The sequence below is a fragment of the Bolinopsis microptera genome, chromosome 12 (assembly GCF_026151205.1).
Source record: "Bolinopsis microptera isolate Bmic1 chromosome 12, MBARI_Bmic_1.0, whole genome shotgun sequence".
NCBI lineage: Eukaryota > Metazoa > Ctenophora > Tentaculata > Lobata > Bolinopsidae > Bolinopsis > Bolinopsis microptera.
The window spans coordinates 5,359,462-5,380,631 of record NC_087083.1 but is presented as its reverse complement, the minus strand read 5'-3'; the positions used below and the strand labels follow the sequence as shown (position 1 = coordinate 5,380,631).

The window sequence follows — 21,170 nt, the reverse complement described above, 5'->3', positions numbered from 1 at the left end:
ACACATTACACATTACACATTACACATTACACATTACACATTACACATTACACATTACACATTACACATTGTCATTACACATTACACATTACACGATTAACTTATGCAGACAGCGGACATCAACAACAACAACAATACTGCACTCTAACTTGAGTCCATTTTATTAAACCTACTTATACTATCAGTAACGTTTACTGCTAAGATAACGTCATGTACATGTATTGCATTAATTCATTTACTAATAATAGTGAGCTCGGTCCTCCAAAAGAAAACACGGATAACCTCTCCAGTCTCCACATCATTATCTACAGTAAACACATTGCAGAGTTCATACTCAACAGCAGTATTGAAATATGACCTAATAACATTGATGCTGAATATTGTACATCGCACACTTTAGAATTAGATTAATCCAAGTGCAGTACAATCAATGGAAGTACATGAGCATTTACTGCAGGAATCGACCAGGATGAGAGTGACTTTGAGTTTGCATGCTTTGTATCAAAGCTTAGTTAACTAGTTGATTAGCTAATTAGGAGTCCCATGCACATGGACTCAATGAATTGATGCTAAAAATCTTATTGATATACGTTGTTATAAATATTAATGTAATATATTTTTCGAATATTTTCAAAAAAAATTAATGGAATTAATTAACTCATTAATTAACTCATTAATTAACAACTATAATTACACTCACAATACTCCGTACTCATTAATTAACAACTATAATTACACTCACAATACTCCGTACTCATTAATTAACAACTATGATTACACTCACAATACTCCGTACTCATTAATTAAGAACTATAATTACACTCACAATACTCCGTACTCATTAATTAACAGTTCTATAATTACACTCACAATACTCCGTACACATTAATTAGCAACTATAATAACACTCACAATACTCCGTACTCATTAATTAACAACTATAATTACACTCACAATACTCCGTACTCATTAATTAACAACTATAATTACACTCACAATACTCCGTACTCATTAATTAACAGTTCTATAATTACACTCACAATACTCCGTACTCATTAATTAAGAACTATAATTACACTCACAATACTCCGTACTCATTAATTAACAGTTCTATAATTACACTCACAATACTCCGTACTCATTAATTAACAGTTCTATAATTACACTCACAATACTCCGTACTCATTAATTAACAACTATAATTACACTCACAATACTCCGTACTCATTAATTAAGAACTATAATTACACTCACAATACTCCGTACTCATTAATTAACAGTTCTATAATTACACTCACAATACTCCGTACTCATTAATTAAGAACTATAATTACACTCACAATACTCCGTACTCATTAATTAACAGTTCTATAATTACACTCACAATACTCCGTACTCATTAATTAACAGTTCTATAATTACACTCACAATACTCCGTACTCATTAATTAACAGTTCTATAATTACACTCACAATACTCCGTACTCATTAATTAACAACTATAATTACACTCACAATACTCCGTACTCATTAATTAACAGTTCTATAATTACACTCACAATACTCCGTACTCATTAATTAAGAACTATAATTACACTCACAATACTCCGTACTCATTAATTAAGAACTATAATTACACTCACAATACTCCGTACTCATTAATTAACAGTTCTATAATTACACTCACAATACTCCGTACTCATTAATTAACAGTTCTATAATTACACTCACAATACTCCGTACTCATTAATTAAGAACTATAATTACACTCACAATACTCCGTACTCATTAATTAAGAACTATAATTACACTCACAATACTCCGTACTCATTAATTAAGAACTATAATTACACTCACAATACTCCGTACTCATTAATTAACAGTTCTAAAATTACACTCACAATACTCCGTACTCATTAATTAAGAACTATAATTACACTCACAATACTCCGTACTCATTAATTAACAGTTCTATAATTACACTCACAATACTCCGTACTCATTAATTAACAGTTCTATAATTACACTCACAATACTCCGTACTCATTAATTAACAGTTCTATAATTACACTCACAATACTCCGTACTCATTAATTAACAGTTCTATAATTACACTCACAATACTCCGTACTCATTAATTAAGAACTATAATTACACTCACAATACTCCGTACTCATTAATTAACAGTTCTATAATTACACTCACAATACTCCGTACTCATTAATTAACAGTTCTATAATTACACTCACAATACTCCGTACTCATTAATTAAGAACTATAATTACACTCACAATACTCCGTACTCATTAATTAACAGTTCTATAATTACACTCACAATACTCCGTACTCATTAATTAACAGTTCTATAATTACACTCACAATACTCCGTACTCATTAATTAAGAACTATAATTACACTCACAATACTCCGTACTCATTAATTAAGAACTATAATTACACTCACAATACTCCGTACTCATTAATTAAGAACTATAATTACACTCACAATACTCCGTACTCATTAATTAACAGTTCTATAATTACACTCACAATACTCCGTACTCATTAATTAAGAACTATAATTACACTCACAATACTCCGTACTCATTAATTAACAGTTCTATAATTACACTCACAATACTCCGTACTCATTAATTAAGAACTATAATTACACTCACAATACTCCGTACTCATTAATTAAGAACTATAATTACACTCACAATACTCCGTACTCATTAATTAACAGTTCTATAATTACACTCACAATACTCCGTACTCATTAATTAACAGTTCTATAATTACACTCACAATACTCCGTACTCATTAATTAAGAACTATAATTACACTCACAATACTCCGTACTCATTAATTAAGAACTATAATTACACTCACAATACTCCGTACTCATTAATTAAGAACTATAATTACACTCACAATACTCCGTACTCATTAATTAAGAACTATAATTACACTCACAATACTCCGTACTCATTAATTAAGAACTATAATTACACTCACAATACTCCGTACTCATTAATTAAGAACTATAATTACACTCACAATACTCCGTACTCATTAATTAACAGTTCTATAATTACACTCACAATACTCCGTACTCATTAATTAACAGTTCTATAATTACACTCACAATACTCCGTACTCATTAATTAAGAACTATAATTACACTCACAATACTCCGTAATTAAGAACTATAATTACACTCACAATACTCCGTACTCATTAATTAAGAACTATAATTACACTCACAATACTCCGTACTCATTAATTAAGAACTATAATTACACTCACAATACTCCGTACACCCCATCTCATCAGAACCATCTGTACAGTCAATAACTCCATCGCACTTTAGAGAGGATGGTATACATTTTCCATCACTCCGACATACAAAGTTGTTTGGCGCATCACAACTCTCTGAAACAACGAGGATTACAAATAGTGGGAAATTAGTTTAAAATTAATGATATATATAAGGGATCATATTTAAATAAGATAATGAGAAAATAATAATAGTGATGTAATTTGTGGTTGAGGGTAGTTCACCAATACCTGAAGCAAGGAAGCAGAAGAACTTGAATCTATCATAATTTATCAGATTGACCGATATTTTGTTTGAAATATAATTATAAATCAGTTAATAATGAATGCAAACAACCAAATAAAGCACTACGAAAATAATGTCAACCTTTATAATACTTTTTATCATTAAATTACAAAAACTTACCATCTTGAACACATGCGAGTTCATCGCTACCATCTGGACAGTCCGTTATACCGTCACAAATGTTTATCTTGTCCAAACATTTTCCACTTGCACAACGGTGCATTTCTGGACACACTACATCATACTCTGAGGAATTCAGTTAAATTAAATAATAAGGTCTCAATAAAAAATGTAAATAAAGACACAGCAAAAATATTCAGTTCATATGTCTCATTGTTAGACTCGTGACAAGCTTTGCTAAGCTACAGTTTCCATATAAAGGCCAGATATCAATACCTACAACTTGCTTGACAAACCTTCAGGTTTTTTGAAATTGTCTGAAAGAAGAATCTTGGACCCAACCCTTTTTTCAAACTGACAGCCAGATGACCCGGGGCAGCTGTGTAACTGTAAAATGTAGCATATAAATCCCGTACCTGAAAAATTTATTTAGTTTACAAATTATTTAAAAGCATATTAATAAAAAGAGTGAGCTAAAATTGAGAAATTATCTACACTTATTACTTATAGCTTTATGAAAAAACGACTATTTTAGTTTTTACTGATCATTATATTATAATTTCCCAATCCCTGCATATATAGTTTGACTATTTACCATCTTTTAGTAACTGGATAGCATTACCATAACAGTCATTTCTTGCTTCAACTATTCTACAAAACTCTTTGATACATATCTGTTCTGATGCCACTGAAATCTGGGAGAAGTAATTTTAAATAAATCGATTATAGTTGGTAACTTGGGCTTCAAGTTAATATAATCGTTGAAATATATCATGGACATTAAATCTGGTCTCTGTGGGTGTAATAAATTAGCTCATGACTGGTGTCGCATGCGGCAAAATAGACGCCTCCACAGAAATAAAAGGGCCTGGTATATGTTACGAAGGAGTAGCTTGCTGTCCTAACCAATACTTATGATCTTTTTGCTTTCGGCAATAGTAGGGAAAAAATTGTGCTACAAACACCAAGCCAATGAGAACTTACCAGTGGACAGTTTCTCGTATAGTTTGATGCATTTTTCAATTCTAACTCAGGATACTGTTTGGAGGAGAGTGAGCAGGTTTCGAGGCTACAAACAATGACAAGAAAAGAACAGGATAGCGTGTAAACTGAAGTCCATGCCATAGATCATACTGTTTTGCTTCACATTCTAGCTGCTGATAAGTGATAAGTAATCATCAAGTTGACAGACAGTATTCTTAATTTTCTTTCATCGAAAATCCTACCAAATAGAACATAAAAGATCAAAAATTTTAAAATTTAGACTTTCGAGACTCAGTCACATGACACAGCAAGATTTCTCTTTAACCTTATTGCTAACAAGCACCAGAATCGCTCTCATCTTAAAGTTGGTCAGATGTTGCAAACTTGACCGGATGCTACAAAGCTTGGCCATATGAAACATAAATTAATCTTTGTTAGTTTTTTGCTCTGATCTCAAATAATGACCATACCAATAGTTCTGTTTCTGACAGAATGGTTCTTTTATTCCCTTAGAACTTTAAATTAAAAGTTCTAATTCACTGTCAAAAATAATCATTTTTCAAAATATCACAATATTCTTATTGAAATAAATAAACAAACTTGTAAAGTAAAATTGTATGTAACAGCACTTTGTCGGCAAATATTTGAGTTAGTTATACTAGCAGGAACCCGTATAACCCTAAATGGTGTCAAGACTCAAGAGACTAAAATAATTAGTACCTATTGAATTCATATATATCGTCTCGCTTTACATATAGTAAGACAAGGAACCACAGATGATGCTGCAAAGCAGGGGTGTATTCAGTCCAACATTCAAGAAAACAACAAATTTTTCAAGAAAACAACAAATTTTTATTTAAATCAATTATAGCAACAATTTGAAAAACTTTAAAGCTCTTCTATTACCATGGAATATACTACGGGTATGGTGACTTGGGCTATTGAGTTGTTAAGTAGATTAAGATTAGTAAACCTGCACTTGCATTGTATATTTTATAAAAACTAGAAATTAGGCTAAATAGTTCAAGGGGGCTATATTTATGAGTCGCATTTGAACTTGATTTCTCTTGGAGAATTTCTCTTTAGACTCTTAACTTGCGAACAAATTGAAGCAAAAACACAGAGAAGTCCAGAGGAAGATGATTAGGAAATAAAATGTCTGTATTTAAATTACAATTGTTCAAAATGAATGCTGGAAAAATCCTAGTAGCTTTGCATTTCTTCATAAGAAATGGGGCTTCACGGTAAAATGGAGAAGCAGGCTGATCTTGGAGAGAGCAGGCCGTAAAGTTTACGCACCCACCAGGGCTACCTACCTACCCCAGTTGTTCTTTTTGGTTTATCAGCTTGTATTGTTATATTTATGGACCCCAAGTCACCACACTAAGAAGGAGTATGTAAAAAAAATAATAATAATAATAATAATAAATTAAGTTAATATCATCATATCTGTTTAAAACAGTAAAAGTCAAGTTGAGGATTGACTTTCCTAGTTAATTTAAAGGTTCAAACGTTTGGGAATATAATAATGTTGGTATTTGTATCTGCTGCAGCAATAATATCGAAATATCATTTGTCTAGAAAATTTTCGCCACTTCAATAGATATTGGGTCGGCAATTTGGTGAGTGAGTGATGAAATGGTTTGGTCTGTGATTGAGTGAGGGGCGATGTGAAAGTTGTGGTAAGTCCAGGTGTTATTATTGTTGATGGATTGAGATCCCAGGATGATACTTTTACAGCGTAATTTAACCAAAGCTACAGAAGTAGTGAGGATTTCCCCATTCTCATTTAGAATCCGTTTATGTATGCTATTCCACAATTTGGAGGCTATATAAAGAAAAGTGTTGGTTTTTCTTGGGAGAATTATGACATTGCTTGTATCACGTTTTGATGAGTCTATAGTACAATACAACGAGTATGGAGTGCGAAATTTCATAATTCGAAATATCTCAGATATACAGTGGTATTTGTACAAGTTTTGAACGGTAAGCAATTTTAGTCGATTAAAAATGGGCTTGGTGTGCTCTTTTTCGAAAAAAGCAGCTCCTAACCTCTGTTTTGTATAAGGTCTGGCTCGTGCACAAGTGGCATGTTTGTCGAGGTATGCATTTAGGTCTCCAAAAAGGATTCTTATACAACGTTTCTGAGTTATGAACAGCTTATCGTTTGGTTGGTCTTTGAGAGCTGAGCCCCAAACACTTATTCCGTAAGCAAGATGTGATTCCAATAATGCAGAGTATATTTTTTGGTAGTGTTCCCCTGGAACTGAATGTTTAATCCTGTTAAGTGCTCCTGTAGTGGATCTAATTTTTTTTCTTAGATATTCTATATGTGGGCCCCAGCTAAGTTTTTCATCAATTACTACACCAAGAAATTTGGTGTTGCTAACCTTGACAATTTTGTGTCCATTTATAAATATTCCTTGTGATTTGTCATGTTCATTGGCATACGGCCTAACCCTGGCGCAGGTTTCATCAGATTCGTATGCAGGTAGAAAATGTATGTAGCAGCATTTAGACATATTTATATGTAAGAGATTAATTCTCATGAATTTGCATACGAAATCAAGAACTTTATTGGCCTTCAAGTATGTTGCTTCTTTGGACGGTCCAGTGATAAATATATTTGTGTCATCAGCATAGAGCACAAATTTGCATTCATCGCCTTTGTAACAGTTTATTATGTCGTTCATATATAATAAGAAAAGTAGAGGGCCTAGTATGGAACCTTGGGGAACTCCATATTTTACATTCATAGTCTCTGATGTAGTGTTGAGAAATGAAACATACTGTGATCTATCGGATAAATAGCTTTTTAGAAGTCCTAGAGCTAGACCTCTAACCCCATAATTTTCCAGTTTCCTCAGGAGAATGCCATGGTCAAGAGTATCAAAAGCTTTGCTTAGGTCAATAAAGATTCCTAGAACATGATTACCACTGGATGTTGATGTTGTGATTGAATGAACTGATTTGTGGAGTGCATGTGAGGTTGAGTGGCCTTTTCGAAAACCAAATTGTTCATTACTGAGAATGTCATTAGCAGTGAAAAAGGTATAAAGCCGTTTGTATATTATTTTTTCAAATATTTTACCAAAGATTGGCAATATTGACACAGGTCTATAATTTTCAATATTTTCTTTATTATCTTTTTTATGGATAGGAGTTACTTTGCCTATTTTGAATATGGATGGGAACGTGCCTTTTTGAATACATGTATTATACAAATTTGCTAATATGTTGGATAAGAGATGAGCCGGTTTCTTGATAACTGCTATTGGTATATCACTGGCTTTTCCGTTAACGAATTCTTGAATTATTTCAAGAATCTCCTCAGGATGAGTTTCTTCTAGATGTATTGAACTGTTGACTGATTTCGACATAAACTCAACAAATGATTGCATTGGTTGGATAGACAGTTGGTTCTCGGACAAAACCTTCTCATTTAAATTACTAGCTAAAGATGTAAAGTAACTATTGAATTTGTTTGCAATTGTCCGCCTACAAATTACTCTAGTTCCATCTATAATGAAGTCATCTTTTAGCTGATTCTTCTTTTTGCCACGAAGCTCGTTAATTATTTGCCAGGTTTTTTTGGAGTTATGGCTATTTTTCTCAAACTTTTCAGCATAATACCTGGTTTTGGCAGTTTTTATGGCAATTTTAAGATATTTTGAGTAGTCCTTGTAAACATTATGTCTTTCCAGATCCCCATCTGGAATTAACAATGTTTTTGTTTTTTTCCATTCAAAATAAAGTCTGGCTTTTTTCTCCACAGAGTTGATAAGGCCGTTTGTGATCCATGGATTTGTTATATTATTTCGTTTGGTGGTTTTTGGTGAAGCCAATTTGCAAGATATATCTATCTTTTCTTGAAACAGATCCATGAAGGATTCAAAAGAGTCACATCTGTGGTAAAATGTATCTATGTCGTTTTCAATTTCTTCACAGAGCTTATCAAGGTTTGCATTACTATAGTTATAATAAATGGTTGTTTTTTCAGGTGATTTATTCTGTTCCGAACTAGTATCAGAATTCATTACTTGAAGGCAGAAAATGGGCTGGTGATGTGAAGCACTATCCTGAATTACTCCAGATATAGTTGATGAGTGAATGTCATTAGTGTGTATGTTATCAATGCACGTTTTTGAGCAGTGGGGCATTTGGTGTGTGGGAATGGATATTGTGGGCGTGAACCCGTGACTATAAATAACTTCTTCGAATATATCTTCATCTGGGCCTGATAAATTGGTTAAGTTAACATTGAAGTCCCCTAATATGTATGCTTTATGTCCTTTCAGTGCAGTAAGAACTTCTTTATACTGTGCATTGAAGTTAGCAAGTGGATTGCTTGGTGAGCGGTATACAACTCCAACTGTTACTGGTTCTGGAGCATTACTTATTGTTACGAATAGGGACTCAAATTGCTCTGTACAAACAGATAACTTTTCAATCACACTAAAGTTAAAGGAGTTGTGAATGTACATGTAGAGAGAAACTCCACTTCCTTTACTTTTTACCTGTTGTGTCTTATTAGAAACGAAGCGTTTTTGGTAACATGAAGTATAGTCTTTAATTTGGTACAGCTGACTATTACAGGGATCAATGTTTGTTTCTGCTAAACCTATCACAGAAAATTTGTGGTCTATGCAGGCTAATTCTAAGGCCAATTTGTCAAAGTTAGTACCATTTCCATCAATATTTCGAAAGTAGTGTGAGAATATGCGCTTTGATGTTGTTTGAGGAATCTGCTTTATGAGGTTGTTGAAGTTTTTAGTAGAATATGATTGACAGTTCTCAAGAGTTTTTGAGATTGTACCTATTGAGTCTATATAGTCGTGAGGTTCATTGTCAAGTAGTTCGTTGTTTGAAAAGTGAGGTGCTTGATAGAATGGATTATAACGAATTATATCATGATTTTGAATACAATTTGAGCAGTAAGTTTTTTCTCTAAAAGTGGCAATGTTTTCCTGTGTTTTACATCTCTTGTGAATGATGCAATCACACTTATTACAATTTATAAATGGGTGTCCAGCACGAATAGGTTTGCTGCAGCAGATACAGTTCTCACATATATTTGTTCTATTCATGGTTTCGGAGCTCTTTGAACACGTGAATTGAACATCCCAACTTTACTCCTAGCAATATCACTAAATTGGCGCCCATCTATTGGATTGCGCTGTATTTTATCCACTATTAGCCTAGACAACTTAAAGATACCAGTAGACCCAAGATGGATGGCATCACTTTTATCCTTGAAACGACCGAACTGGTCAGCTAGTTTACCATCTTCACCAACAAATTCATTAAAATCTAGAGTTCCCACCCTTGGGTTCATGTCAACATATTGAAATATAAGTTTGTTAAAATATAATGCTTTCTCGTTCAACCAGCCAAACTTAGTGGGTAGTACTGGCGAAACGGTAACCTTGGAGTATGGACATTTACGACATATATCATCAAGTTTTACCTTGAGATCACTGGCACACTGCTCGATATTTGAGCTCCGTTTCTTAATATCATTTACTCCACAATGAATAAAAATATTTCTGTAACCTTCACACAAACTTGGGTTAATCATATCAATAGTAAAACATTCTACCCTTTTCCCTGGCATTCTATGACCGAAACGTCCTTTCCCACTACCGAATTTCAAGAATCTGGTGTTGGAGTCTCCTATTATTATTGTTGCATTTTCGTTGTTAGATGTAACATAACGAAATGTAACACTATATCTTTTCTCACGTGTGGTTGGAGATTGATCTATTTGATGTTGCCAAACAGACTGAGATTGCTTACTCATAACATATAGACTTTTTCCAGTAGCTGATACAGTTTTGGTTTCAGATCCTTCGATTTTACTGAATAGAACATCACAGGTACTGCCTAGTGATATAGTGAAGATGTTACTATCAAACATTAGTGAGGCTTCGTTGTCCGAATGCTTCGGCAGCTCTGATTTCTCGTCAAGGTAGCGATTCACTAAACACTGATTAATGACACTTTCAGGGAATTTGGCCTGGATGAGCGAAACAAGTTCAGTTAGGGGTTCAGGGATGTTTTTGGATATAGGTTTTGCAGCTTTGGCTCCTGGATAGTTGTATGCATCCCCAAAGCTTATGACACCATGTCCTCTTTCTGAGTTTGCATCAAACTGTTCACTGAATGTGTCAAGGTATTCAGTGAGTTTATCCGAAAGTTCTTGGGCAACAAAATCTGGTGTGAATGACTCAATGTGACCAATGGAGGTGTCTATAGGATTTTGCACTGTATGTAAGTCAATCTTAGGATCTGGTTTTTCGATATTGATATTAGGAAGGCCTATTGGGAAAGAAGGAAATGCAGTGTTACGTGGTACATCTGGAGTTGACATATCTGATGGTTTCATGTACTGATCAATGGAGAGAGTCAGGGTGTTAAGCTGGCCACTGATTGATTTGAGAGTGCCATTGTGCACCTTATCTCTCTTAAGAATGCTATTTTGAATAGCCTGAAGGGATTCATGGAGGGTAGCATTTCCAGAAATGGAGTCAGCAGCTACGGAAGAAGCAACTGCTGCTTCATCGATGGGGTTGTCACCGATAGACAACCTTTTACCCCCTATTACTGCACATACTTTCTCTGACAGAGAAAGTAGGGACAGAAGGCCGTCTGCCAGGGTATATTTGTTAAGTGTTGAACAGTTTTTGATGATTGTAGGGGTCAACGTTGCAAATTGGTCTACTTCTACTTTCAAAGTACTACAAAAGTTCAGTTTGATATTGTCTACTTCAGATCGTAAGTTTTTTGAATGGGCCAAAAGAATTGTATCAAAAGGTGTTGAAGCATTGGTACAAAATGAAACAAAACTGCTTACGTCTGCTTCACAGTCCTCAGGGGTTCTGTTCTCTGCAACAGCTTCTGAGGATTCAGGTGCAGCAGGGGCTGATGTCTGATTGTCTTTAATCTGGGACCCCAAATCATGCCTTTCATTGTCATTTCCTTTGTTATCTTCCTGAAAGACATAATTTGAGGTACCCAGCCCCACTGGCTGTTGATCGGTTTGACCGGATTCCACCATTCTCAAAGTGAGATGGGGTTGAGCAAGTTCAAGATAGAGACTGCTCAGCGGTTTCGGGTCCTCAAATTATTTGTTATATAGTAGTGTTGAAAGTATTAAAACATTTTAAAATGTTAGCTGATACATCAAGACGGGCCTCATCCTGGGTGTTGGTCTTCCTTGAGAATGAAGTTGGTTGGACAGGCAGGAGTGCAGGTTCTATCGTTAGGAGATCCGTAAATATAGTCGTTAAAACTCGCGAGCGTGCTAAATCACTCTACAGTCGATCTTCGAGATTGTTCAAAAAGAGCCCCCGACGGTTGTAACCAACTTCATGCGATGTATTTTCGGACGCTGATTCCGAATCACCCCCCATGACATAGGGTTAAAATGCTCCCCTGACGAGATATTGGCGAAAAACTGTCTCGATCACGTGATATGTCCGTATAAGGAAGTTAGTCTAATTTCTCGTTAGGGTTAGGGTTTCAGCATATGTTTTTGTTAAGGATTGGGTTAGGGTTAGGGTTGGGATCAGATTAGAGGGTTACGGTTTCGAAAAGTCGTTCAGAACCAGCTAGAGAACGGGTTAAAAAAGTTACGTGACAGTCGAGTGTAGAGTGATTAATCATCATCCTAAAACTCGATCTTCACCCCCAAAATCTACGTTTAAACTTTCGTACTTTTTCCATCAACATAAATTTATCGAAATAAGCTCCTCCACTTTGCTTGTGCTTTCTTTTTAGCTGTTTTATCTTCTACATCTGTTCTGAACTCAAAACTCTCGGAGCTCTATATAAGGAGCTGAAATTCAAAATCCGCGAGCCGTTTTGCAAAATTATCAAATTGTACTATAAACGCCTAAACATTAAACGGTAGTAGTAGAACAATTTTAATTATAAACTTAATCATTGATCGAAACCTTATGCATTATGATGTTACAACTAATTATACTGTTACGTTTAGTTAGTTATTAGTTTAATCAGTTAGTTATGCACTCGCCGACTCGCGGTGTTCGCCATAGTTTGAAATATTTTAAAAGTTGTACACCCCTGAACGTATTTTTGACCGTAGAATTTATTAAAACTGGTTCCGAGATAATTAAACTAAAATTCCCTGGTCACCTTAAAATTGCTAAAAATCAATTTTCACTTTGGTCCAAAAATAAGTAAACAAATTGTATTTTTTAATTTTTTTAAAGCAAATTAAATTTGTTGGAATATCAAAAAATTTGTGTAAAGTCTCTTAGTCTAGCTCTAGCTGCAAAGAAATAAGCTGCACAAGTTTATATTAAAATTAACCTGTTATTTCAGAATTTCCTAAGCCAAAAATTCAAAAATCGTTTTTATCCATTTTTGCGCGCATTTTATTTTTGGCACTTAAATATAATTTTATTGACAGTTAAATTTGTCACAAATTATAATAAAAAAGCTTAAATTTTAATGTACTTGATGTTTTTATGATTTTAAAAAAACTTTTTAGTGAATTTAAAAAAATTTATGCGCCGCGCATATTTTTGCCGATTTACGCCATACTATGAAAATCGAGCGCTCAAGCAAAATATGTCCTATTACTCACGAATTTCTTAGTTTTATCGGCGCTACTGTTTAATGTTGCGATACCTTTTACGTGTATGTAAGTGTTGATTTCTTGTTTATTCCTAGTTCTAACGATGTTCAAAACACATTACAGCTGAGGACGATTAATAGCACTCGTTTAAAAAAACTTATGTCTCTGCTAGGTCAAAGCCACACAGATTTACCACAAATGAGACTGACTTCTTTGCCCAAAGGGTCTTGCGCTACTGGAACAGTCTAACACCACTTGTGAAAGCTAGTGAGTCAGTTACTGGATTCAAAAGGGGATTTGATGCCATTCGGCTTCATGGATATCAGGCTAATAGTAAAACAGGGGGGGGGGGGGGGGGGTTGTCACGTCCGTCTATGTCCGCTTGTCTCATAGAATCCAAAAAGGACAGGACATAGGCGGACATAGGCGGACATAGACGGACATAGGCGGACATAGACGGACATATACGGACATTAGCGACATTAATGGACACCTAAATTGCTAAATAAAATGTTCAATTTTTGCTGTTATAGGGGATCATGTTTTTTGTCCCTATATTTTCAAAACGGTACCCTATATTTTCAAAACGGACAAAAAATAGAGCGGACAAAAATGGACAAAAACGGACAAAAATGGAAATAACATTTAGATGCTTCCTCCTCCTACTCTTCCTCCTCCTCGGCCTCCTCCTGGTATTCCTGATCTTCCTCAGTCCTCTTCCTCCTCCCCTCCTCAGCCTCCTCCTACTCTTCCTCCTCGTCCTCAGTCCTCCTCATCAGTCCTCAACAGTCCTCCTCCTCCCCAGTCCTCCTCCTCCTCCTGAGTCCTCCTCCTGGGTCCTCCTCCCCAGTCCTCTTCCTCCTCAGTCCTCCTCAGTCCTCCTCCTCATCCTTCTCCTCAGTCCTCCATCCTCCTCCTCAGTCCTCCCCCAGTCCCCCTCCTCCTATTCAATCCTCCTCTTCCTCCTCCTCCTCAGTCCTCCTCCTTCTCAGTCCTCCTCAGTCCTCCTCCTCCTCCTCTGAGTCCTCCTCCTCCTCCTCCTCTTCCCTCTCAGCATCCTCCTCAGTCTCCTCCTCCTGGGTCCTCCTCCTCCTCTTCCTCCTCGGTCCTCAGTCCTCCTCCTCATCCTTCTCATCAGTCCTCCTCAGTCCTCAGTCCTCTCCCAGTCCCCCTCCTTCTCCTCCTCTTATTCAGTCCTCCTCCTCCTCCTCCTCCTCAGTTCTCCTCAGTCCTCCTTCTCATTTCTTAATCCTCCCCTGATCCCCTTCCTCCATCCTCCTCTGATCCTTCCTCCCCCTTTAGTATCCCCTCATCACCCCCCACCTCCTCCTCAGTACCCTTTATCCCCCTCCTTCTCAGTCATCCTCATCCTCCTCCCCAGTCCCCCTGGTCCCCCTCCTCCCCCTTCTCCTTACTCCTCCCCCTCCCCCCATCCTCCCATCAGTCCCAACGTCCCCTCCTCCCCCTCCCCCTCCCCCCTCCTGAGTTCCTCCCGGGTCCTCCTCCCGGGTCCCCCTCCTCCTCTTCCTCCTCAGTCCTCAGTCCTCCTCAGTCCTCCTCCTCATCCTTCTCCTCAGTCCTCCATCCTCCTCCTCAGTCCTCCCCCAGTCCCCCTCCTCCTCCTCCTATTCAGTCCTCCTCAGTCCTCCTCCTCCTCCTGAGTCCTCCTCCTCCTCCTCCTCCTCCTCTTCCCTCTCAGTCATCCTCCTCAGTCCTCCTCCTCAGTCCTCCTCCTCCTGGGTCCTCCTCCTCTTCATCCTCCTCCTCTTCCTCCTCGGTCCTCAGTCCTCCTCCTCATCCTTCTCCGGGGGGGGGGGGGGGGGGGGCCAATGACTACTCTTGGGGCCTTTTCCTGGGTCCCTATATAATTTGATATAATAAGTTAAAGCTATTAATAGCTTTAGTGTGATTAATAAGTCGTTTGTTTTGTACAAGATTATAATACAAGTTACGAAAAATTCTCAAAATGTTTGTCCGCTAATGTCCACCAATGTCCGCTAATGTCCGTCCGAGTCCGCCTATGTCCGTCCGGGTCCGCCTATGTCCGTCCGAGTCCGCCAATGTCCGTCCAAGTCCGCCAATGTCCGTCCGTGTCCGCCAAAAAAACACGTCCGTTGTCTCATAGAATCCAAAAAGGACAGGACATAGGCGGACATAGACGGACATGACACCCCCCCCAAAACAAAATTTTTTTTTAGTAAAACAAAATTTTTATTTACCACAAAACAATCAACTGACTTACTGACTGACTTAAGGCGGGTGGTATTCCCGAGATCCATTGACAACAGTTCTCCACAGCTTTCTGTCCTCCATCAGTCTAGCTATCTCATCTACTGACTTCAGCCCAGTATCTGCTTTTAGGTTATCTAGTAGTGTTAAATGAGGTCGCCCCCTGTTAGTATGCCCATGACTCGGCTTCCAGAGGATCAGTTTGTTCAGTGTCAGCTCCGGATGTCGGTGAGCATGACCTGCAAGTCTGAGCCTTCGTTGGGTTATCTTGGAGCTGACTTTGGGAAGATCACCGTACAGGCTGTGGTTGCTGACATGGTCTCGATATTGGTTGATGTTAAGGGCCATTCTTAACATTCGCGTATAGCAACCATCAACCATCTTCTCTAGCCTTTTCGTCATTGTCCAAGTCTCGGAACCGTACAGTAGCACCGACTCCACTAGTGCTGTAAACACTCTGATCTTGATAGACTTTCTAAGCTTAGAATTCCAAAGCTTTTTGAGTGTGTGGCATGCTCCCCATGCTCTTCCTTTCCTAACCCTGATATCACTCTCACTGTCTCTGATTCTAGAACCCAGATAAGTGAAGTCTTCCACATGCTCTATTGTACTGTTACCCAGGGACTTGATGGTATCAGGGTTCTTGATGTTCTGAGTAATGAATTTGGTTTTCCCTTCATTCATTCTAAGTCCCACTGTAGCAGCAACCCTTTCTACCTCTAGCATCAGCGTCTCTGCCTCCTTTACAGTATCTGCTATCAGAGCAATGTCATCTGCAAAACCAGTGTCTGATATCTTCTCCGCCTTAACTCTCCTACTCCTATAAGGCTTAATGGTAAATCCTATTTCAGGGTGCTTGCTTAAGGCTTGTCTCATGCAATAGTCAAGGGCTATAATAAACAAGTATGGTGCTAACGTATCCCCTTGAAGAACTCCTGCCAGGATATCAAATAGCTCAGTATCCCCATCAGGTGTAATAACTTTGCCCTTTGTGTTTACATAGAGTAGATTAATGATATCCACAATACTGTCTGGTATCCCATAGGCCTTTAGTATTTGCATCAAAATTCCCCGGTGAAGTGAATCAAAGGCCTTCTTAAAATCAACAAACACCATAGCTGCCGGTAAGTTTCTCTGTCTAGCCCCCTCTAGTATCCTTCTGAGTGCTAAGATATGACTAGTAGTGGACCGTCCTTCCCGAAAACCATTCTGAGTGTCCCTAAGTACCCTTTCTATGGCCGGCTGGATCCTATTAAGCACCATTCTATTAAGAGTCTTTGCTACAAGTGAAGTCAAAGATATCCCCCTCCAGTTTCCAGGGTTTGTCAAGTCTCCCTTTTTGGGGACCGGAATGATGTTGCTTATCCTCCACTGATCTGGCGCAATACCATCTGTCAGGGCTTTGTTGCAGAAGGACAACACGATTTCATCCAGGTCGCATCTTTTGAGGACTTCAGGTGGTATACCGTCATCACCTGGTGCTTTACCTTCTTTAATCCTGAGTTTAGCAGCTTTGAGCTCCTCTAGAGTAAAAGGTTCTGTACTGATGTTGAGTCCTTCAAATTGAGTCTCGATCCTAGGATGTTCGTTTTCCACATCAGGTGTACTCCCTAAAAGATTCGTGAAATGCCTAAGCCAATTTTCCTTCCTCTCTTCGGCTCCGTTGCCCCTTATTTGAGTTGCCCCCTTGGCCTTCCTACCAGTAATCTCATTTATGACATTCCAACTTTCTTTATTTTTGCATCTGTCTGCAGCCATTTCGACCCTTTTAACCTTGGCAACTAGATCTTCTTCAAAGATGTCCTGGTACACCTGATCCAGTTCAGTTTTAAGTACGTTAACAGAGAGTCGACTGTCTTCACTAGGATCCCGGTGATAGACAGTCTCTGCTTGCTGCAACGCTGTACGCACGTTTTGAACTCGCTGATCACCCGCGAAATCGTCACGTCTCTTCTTTTCTCTCTTAGGCAGTATGGCTTTGTTGGTATCAGCAATCGCATCAACAAAATGCCCATACAGTTCCGTAACCTCACTTTCATCAGTTTGCTCGCATAAAGCAGAGTACCGATTCTTGACTTCTACTGCATATCTCTTCTGTAGGTCTTCATCCGATTTTAGTGCTCCCCAATTATACCAGGTTTTCTTGGGTTGCTTTTTTGCTCGTCGAAGAGATAGCTTGATCTTAGACAAAACAAATCTATGATCAGTACCCAATGTACTAAAGTAAAACAAGTAAAACAAAGTATTTTAGTAAAACAAAGTATTTTATTTATTAGCAGTGCAATCAATTCATATGATATAATTATAAGAATATAATAGTATGTCACACCTATTTAACTGTTACTTTTGAGTAGTCGTGCCTTGGCTAAATCTAACTAGGACCAGTGGTGTCGATTAACATTTAATAGGTGAGTCTAAGTGACACAAATTGAAAATTTTAAGAAAAGACGGATCAAAACACAGATCCAAGGACAAGGAGACCCCACTGCAGGACCATACATGCTATTGGCTTGTGCATGGCCCAAAAAGGTTCCAGTTGTCCAGGAAACTGTACGTAGCTGGTCAACTAGTTTTGAATTCAGACTAGGCTTGATTTGTTCTGGGGTTTCTAGAGGTAAGATTTGATGGTGCCAGGTTTGTTCAGGCGGACATGGAAATTATGCGATGGATATATAGGTATATAAAAATCATATCAATATAAAAATAGATCCAAAAATAGATCCAAAGATTCACACGGCAGTCAGGGAACTTCCAGACAGGATGCTTTTGAAACAGGTATAATTAGCGCTTTTGTAATTAATTGTATGCAAGGGATGGGATGCTGATCAACTAAGCTGGTTCAATGCCCCAGCTATTTAGGGGGAGCCACTCAATTTCACGCCCAGGTGTTGTCAATTGCTGGGTTTCCAGTAACAGCTTTTTGATACGGCTCTTGATAATTGAGATGGGGGAGGAAAGGTCGGAAAATTTACTAGAGCCAGGGACCATGACATTGTTTTCATTAGGAGTGCATTTGTCGAATATTTTATCAATCAAACTGTTCCATATAGTCGTACCTTTGACGACAAAATTGTGTTTAGAAATGTCAAGTTTGTGTCGGGGGACCCGCATAGTTTGGCTACATGTTCTGGAACTTGTTTGGAATAAACTTGTCAGAGAGATGGGTTGATGCAGTTTCAAGATTTTAAACAGTTCAGTGGATATATGTTGGATGTACAGGTTGTGGATTGACATGATTTTCTCGATATTGAAAATTGGCTTAGTGTTTTCCAAAGCAAAGCTCCTTTTTGTGATGTGTTCACTGTATGGTCTTGCACGTGCACATGTTTCATAGTACTCTGCCCGGTCAAAGCTTGGTTTGCTTCCAAATAGAAGGCGTACGCATCTTTTTTGGATGGAGAACAGTTTAGATAGTCTATAAGGTGTGACACCACCCCAGCTACTGATACAGTAGCTCATATGAGACTTGAATAAGGAGTCATACAGCTTATGGTACTCTGTTTCTGGAATAAACTTCATAATACGTTTAATTATAGCTATACTTGTAGTTAGTTTACTTTTTATGTTATCCAGTTGGGGTTCCCAGGATAGTTCATGGTCTATGATAACACCAAGGAATCTCACTTTATCTACTCGTGTAAGTGTGGTGCCTGATAACGTGAGTGAGTTCTCAGAGCCATATTCGCGAGCACGTGCACAGGACGAGTACCTGCCAGGTCTGAACAACATGTAGACCGATTTGCTTTGGTTAATGTGCAGCAAGTTAGATTCCATATAGTTATTTACAGATTCAAGTACTTTATTAGCATTCAAATAGGCTTCTTTTTCAGTTTTTCCAGCAACAAATATGTTTGTGTCATCTGCAAACAGTATGAAGTGTCCAAGTTGGCTAGAGTTAGTAATGTCATTAATGTAGAGTAAGAAGAGGAGAGGGCCTAGAACTGATCCCTGTGGTACCCCATATTCAATTTTGCAGTGATCAGAGTGTGTATTTTGGAAATCAACATACTGCTGTCGGTTACACAAATAGCTTTCAATTAGGCCAAGACAGGGCCCTCTTATGCCATAGTGTTCAAGTTTGACAAGTAATTTTCTGTGGTCGATTGTGTCAAACGCTTTGCTTAAGTCAATAAATATGCCAATTACATGATTCTTACTTTCTAGGTTTTTAAGAATGTGGTCAATGGAGTAATTGATGGCATGTGCCGTTGAGTGGTTGGATCTGAATCCAAACTGTTTATCGTATATGACCATATGTGAAGTAAAGAAGCTATATAGTCGGCAGTAAATTACTTTTTCAAATATCTTACCAAAGATAGGTAGAATGGATATAGGCCTGTAGTTGTCAAACAGCTGTGGGTCTCCTTTTTTAAATACTGGGGTAACCTTACCTATTTTGAGAATATTTGGAAATAGACCCAGCTTCATGAATGAATTTAGGAAACCAGCTAGGTGCCTAGAGATTGTTGTGCAACATTTCTTAAGAACAGCTATTGATATGTCACTAGCCTTGTCACCCTGGAAGGTTTTAACAATTTTTTCGATTTCCTCAGAATCACAGGGGTTTAAGAACATACTGTTGGTGACTCTTTTGTTAAAATAGTTCTTATAATCAAGGGGTCTCTGGCAAGCTGTGTCACGACCTATTGGTTTGGAGGAGCAGAGTTTCGCATTAAGTTTACCTGCAATGGAAGAGAAGAACATGTTAAAGCCATTCGATATGACACGTTTGTCTTTTACTAAACTACCATCTATTTTGAACGAGGCCTTAATTCCAGTTTTTGTTTTTCCTCTCAGTTCATTGATCAGTGCCCATGTTTGCTTCATATTACCTGAGACTTTTGAGAATTTTCTGCAATAGTACAATTTCTTGGCAGATCTGATAATGTATTTTAACTGTCGACGGAATTTACTATAGGTTAAGTATAGATCAGAGTCTCCAAGAGGGTTGGGTTCCTTAATTGTACTCTTCCACTGCTTGTAAAGATATTCTTTCTTTTTCACTGATGCAATGATCCCTGGTGTGATCCAAGGGTTTGCAATCATATTCCTTTTTGACTTTTTGAACGATTCAGATTCAATTAAAAAGTTTTCTTCGATCAAAAGTTTTATCTTATTTGCAAAAATTTCAAAGTTTTCTACGTTGTAGCACACCTGCCCACAAAAATTTGTTTGAATATCTTCTAAGAACTTGTTCATATTAGATTCACAGTAGTCATATTTTGGTTTACAAGGGTCAAGTTCTGGTTCTTCAGGCATGCTACATTCGAGAATACAGAAAATTGGAGAGTGATGCGAAACCCTGGTATCCAGTAGTCCAGCTGACACAATATTGTCAGTGGAGTTTGTCAGAATATTGTCAATAAGCGATGGGACACAGCCTGGTTTATGGTGCGTTGCCAGTGATATAAGTGGGATGAAGTTATTTCCATATAAAATGTTTTCAAAGCTGGCAGAGCCTTTATTAAATAGATTAAAGTTGAAATCTCCAAGCAGGATAACGTTCCTATCAGGAACCTGATTAAGAAGGCTCTCAAATTCGTGTAGGGCATCTTTGTCAGATCCACCAGGTGGTCTGTATAGGACGCCAACTGTTTGGGGCCTGCCAACAT

General features: G+C 37.7%; 2 protein-coding genes across 2 annotated transcripts in view; both read right to left on the bottom strand.

Annotated features, from left to right (window-relative positions):
• Positions 1-11,870, bottom strand: part of LOC134824277 (sortilin-related receptor-like) — a 25,601-nt gene extending 13,731 nt beyond the window's left edge. The window contains exons 1-6 of the mRNA XM_063836079.1: positions 11,847-11,870; positions 4,728-4,902; positions 4,339-4,438; positions 4,040-4,159; positions 3,744-3,869; positions 3,308-3,433 (exon numbers count right to left, since the gene is read on the bottom strand). Of these exons, the coding sequence (XP_063692149.1) occupies positions 3,308-3,433; positions 3,744-3,869; positions 4,040-4,159; positions 4,339-4,438; positions 4,728-4,868 (613 nt within the window). The 5' untranslated portion in view covers positions 4,869-4,902; positions 11,847-11,870. The remainder of the gene's footprint in view (positions 1-3,307; positions 3,434-3,743; positions 3,870-4,039; positions 4,160-4,338; positions 4,439-4,727; positions 4,903-11,846) is intronic.
• LOC134824541 (uncharacterized) lies at positions 10,598-21,170 on the bottom strand. Its single transcript, XM_063836449.1, has 4 exons — positions 21,076-21,170; positions 15,741-17,776; positions 10,880-11,375; positions 10,598-10,610 (listed from the first exon to the last, which is right to left on the bottom strand). Exons 1-4 carry the CDS (start codon positions 21,168-21,170, stop codon positions 10,598-10,600), a joined length of 2,640 nt encoding a protein of 879 aa, XP_063692519.1.

Bases quoted from the DNA above. Each gene is read 5' to 3' on its own strand.
- LOC134824541 (XM_063836449.1), bottom strand. From the start codon at position 21,170: ATGTTGGCAGGCCCCAAACAGTTGGCGTCCTATACAGACCACCTGGTG. The intron at 17,777-21,075 runs GTTCCTGATAGG...GTTTTACTTTAG, and splicing joins TTGAGAGCCTTCTTAATCAG to TACATTGGGTACTGATCATA. The intron at 11,376-15,740 runs GTCATGGGCATA...ATACCCTGGCAG, and splicing joins ACTGATCCTCTGGAAGCCGA to ACGGCCTTCTGTCCCTACTT.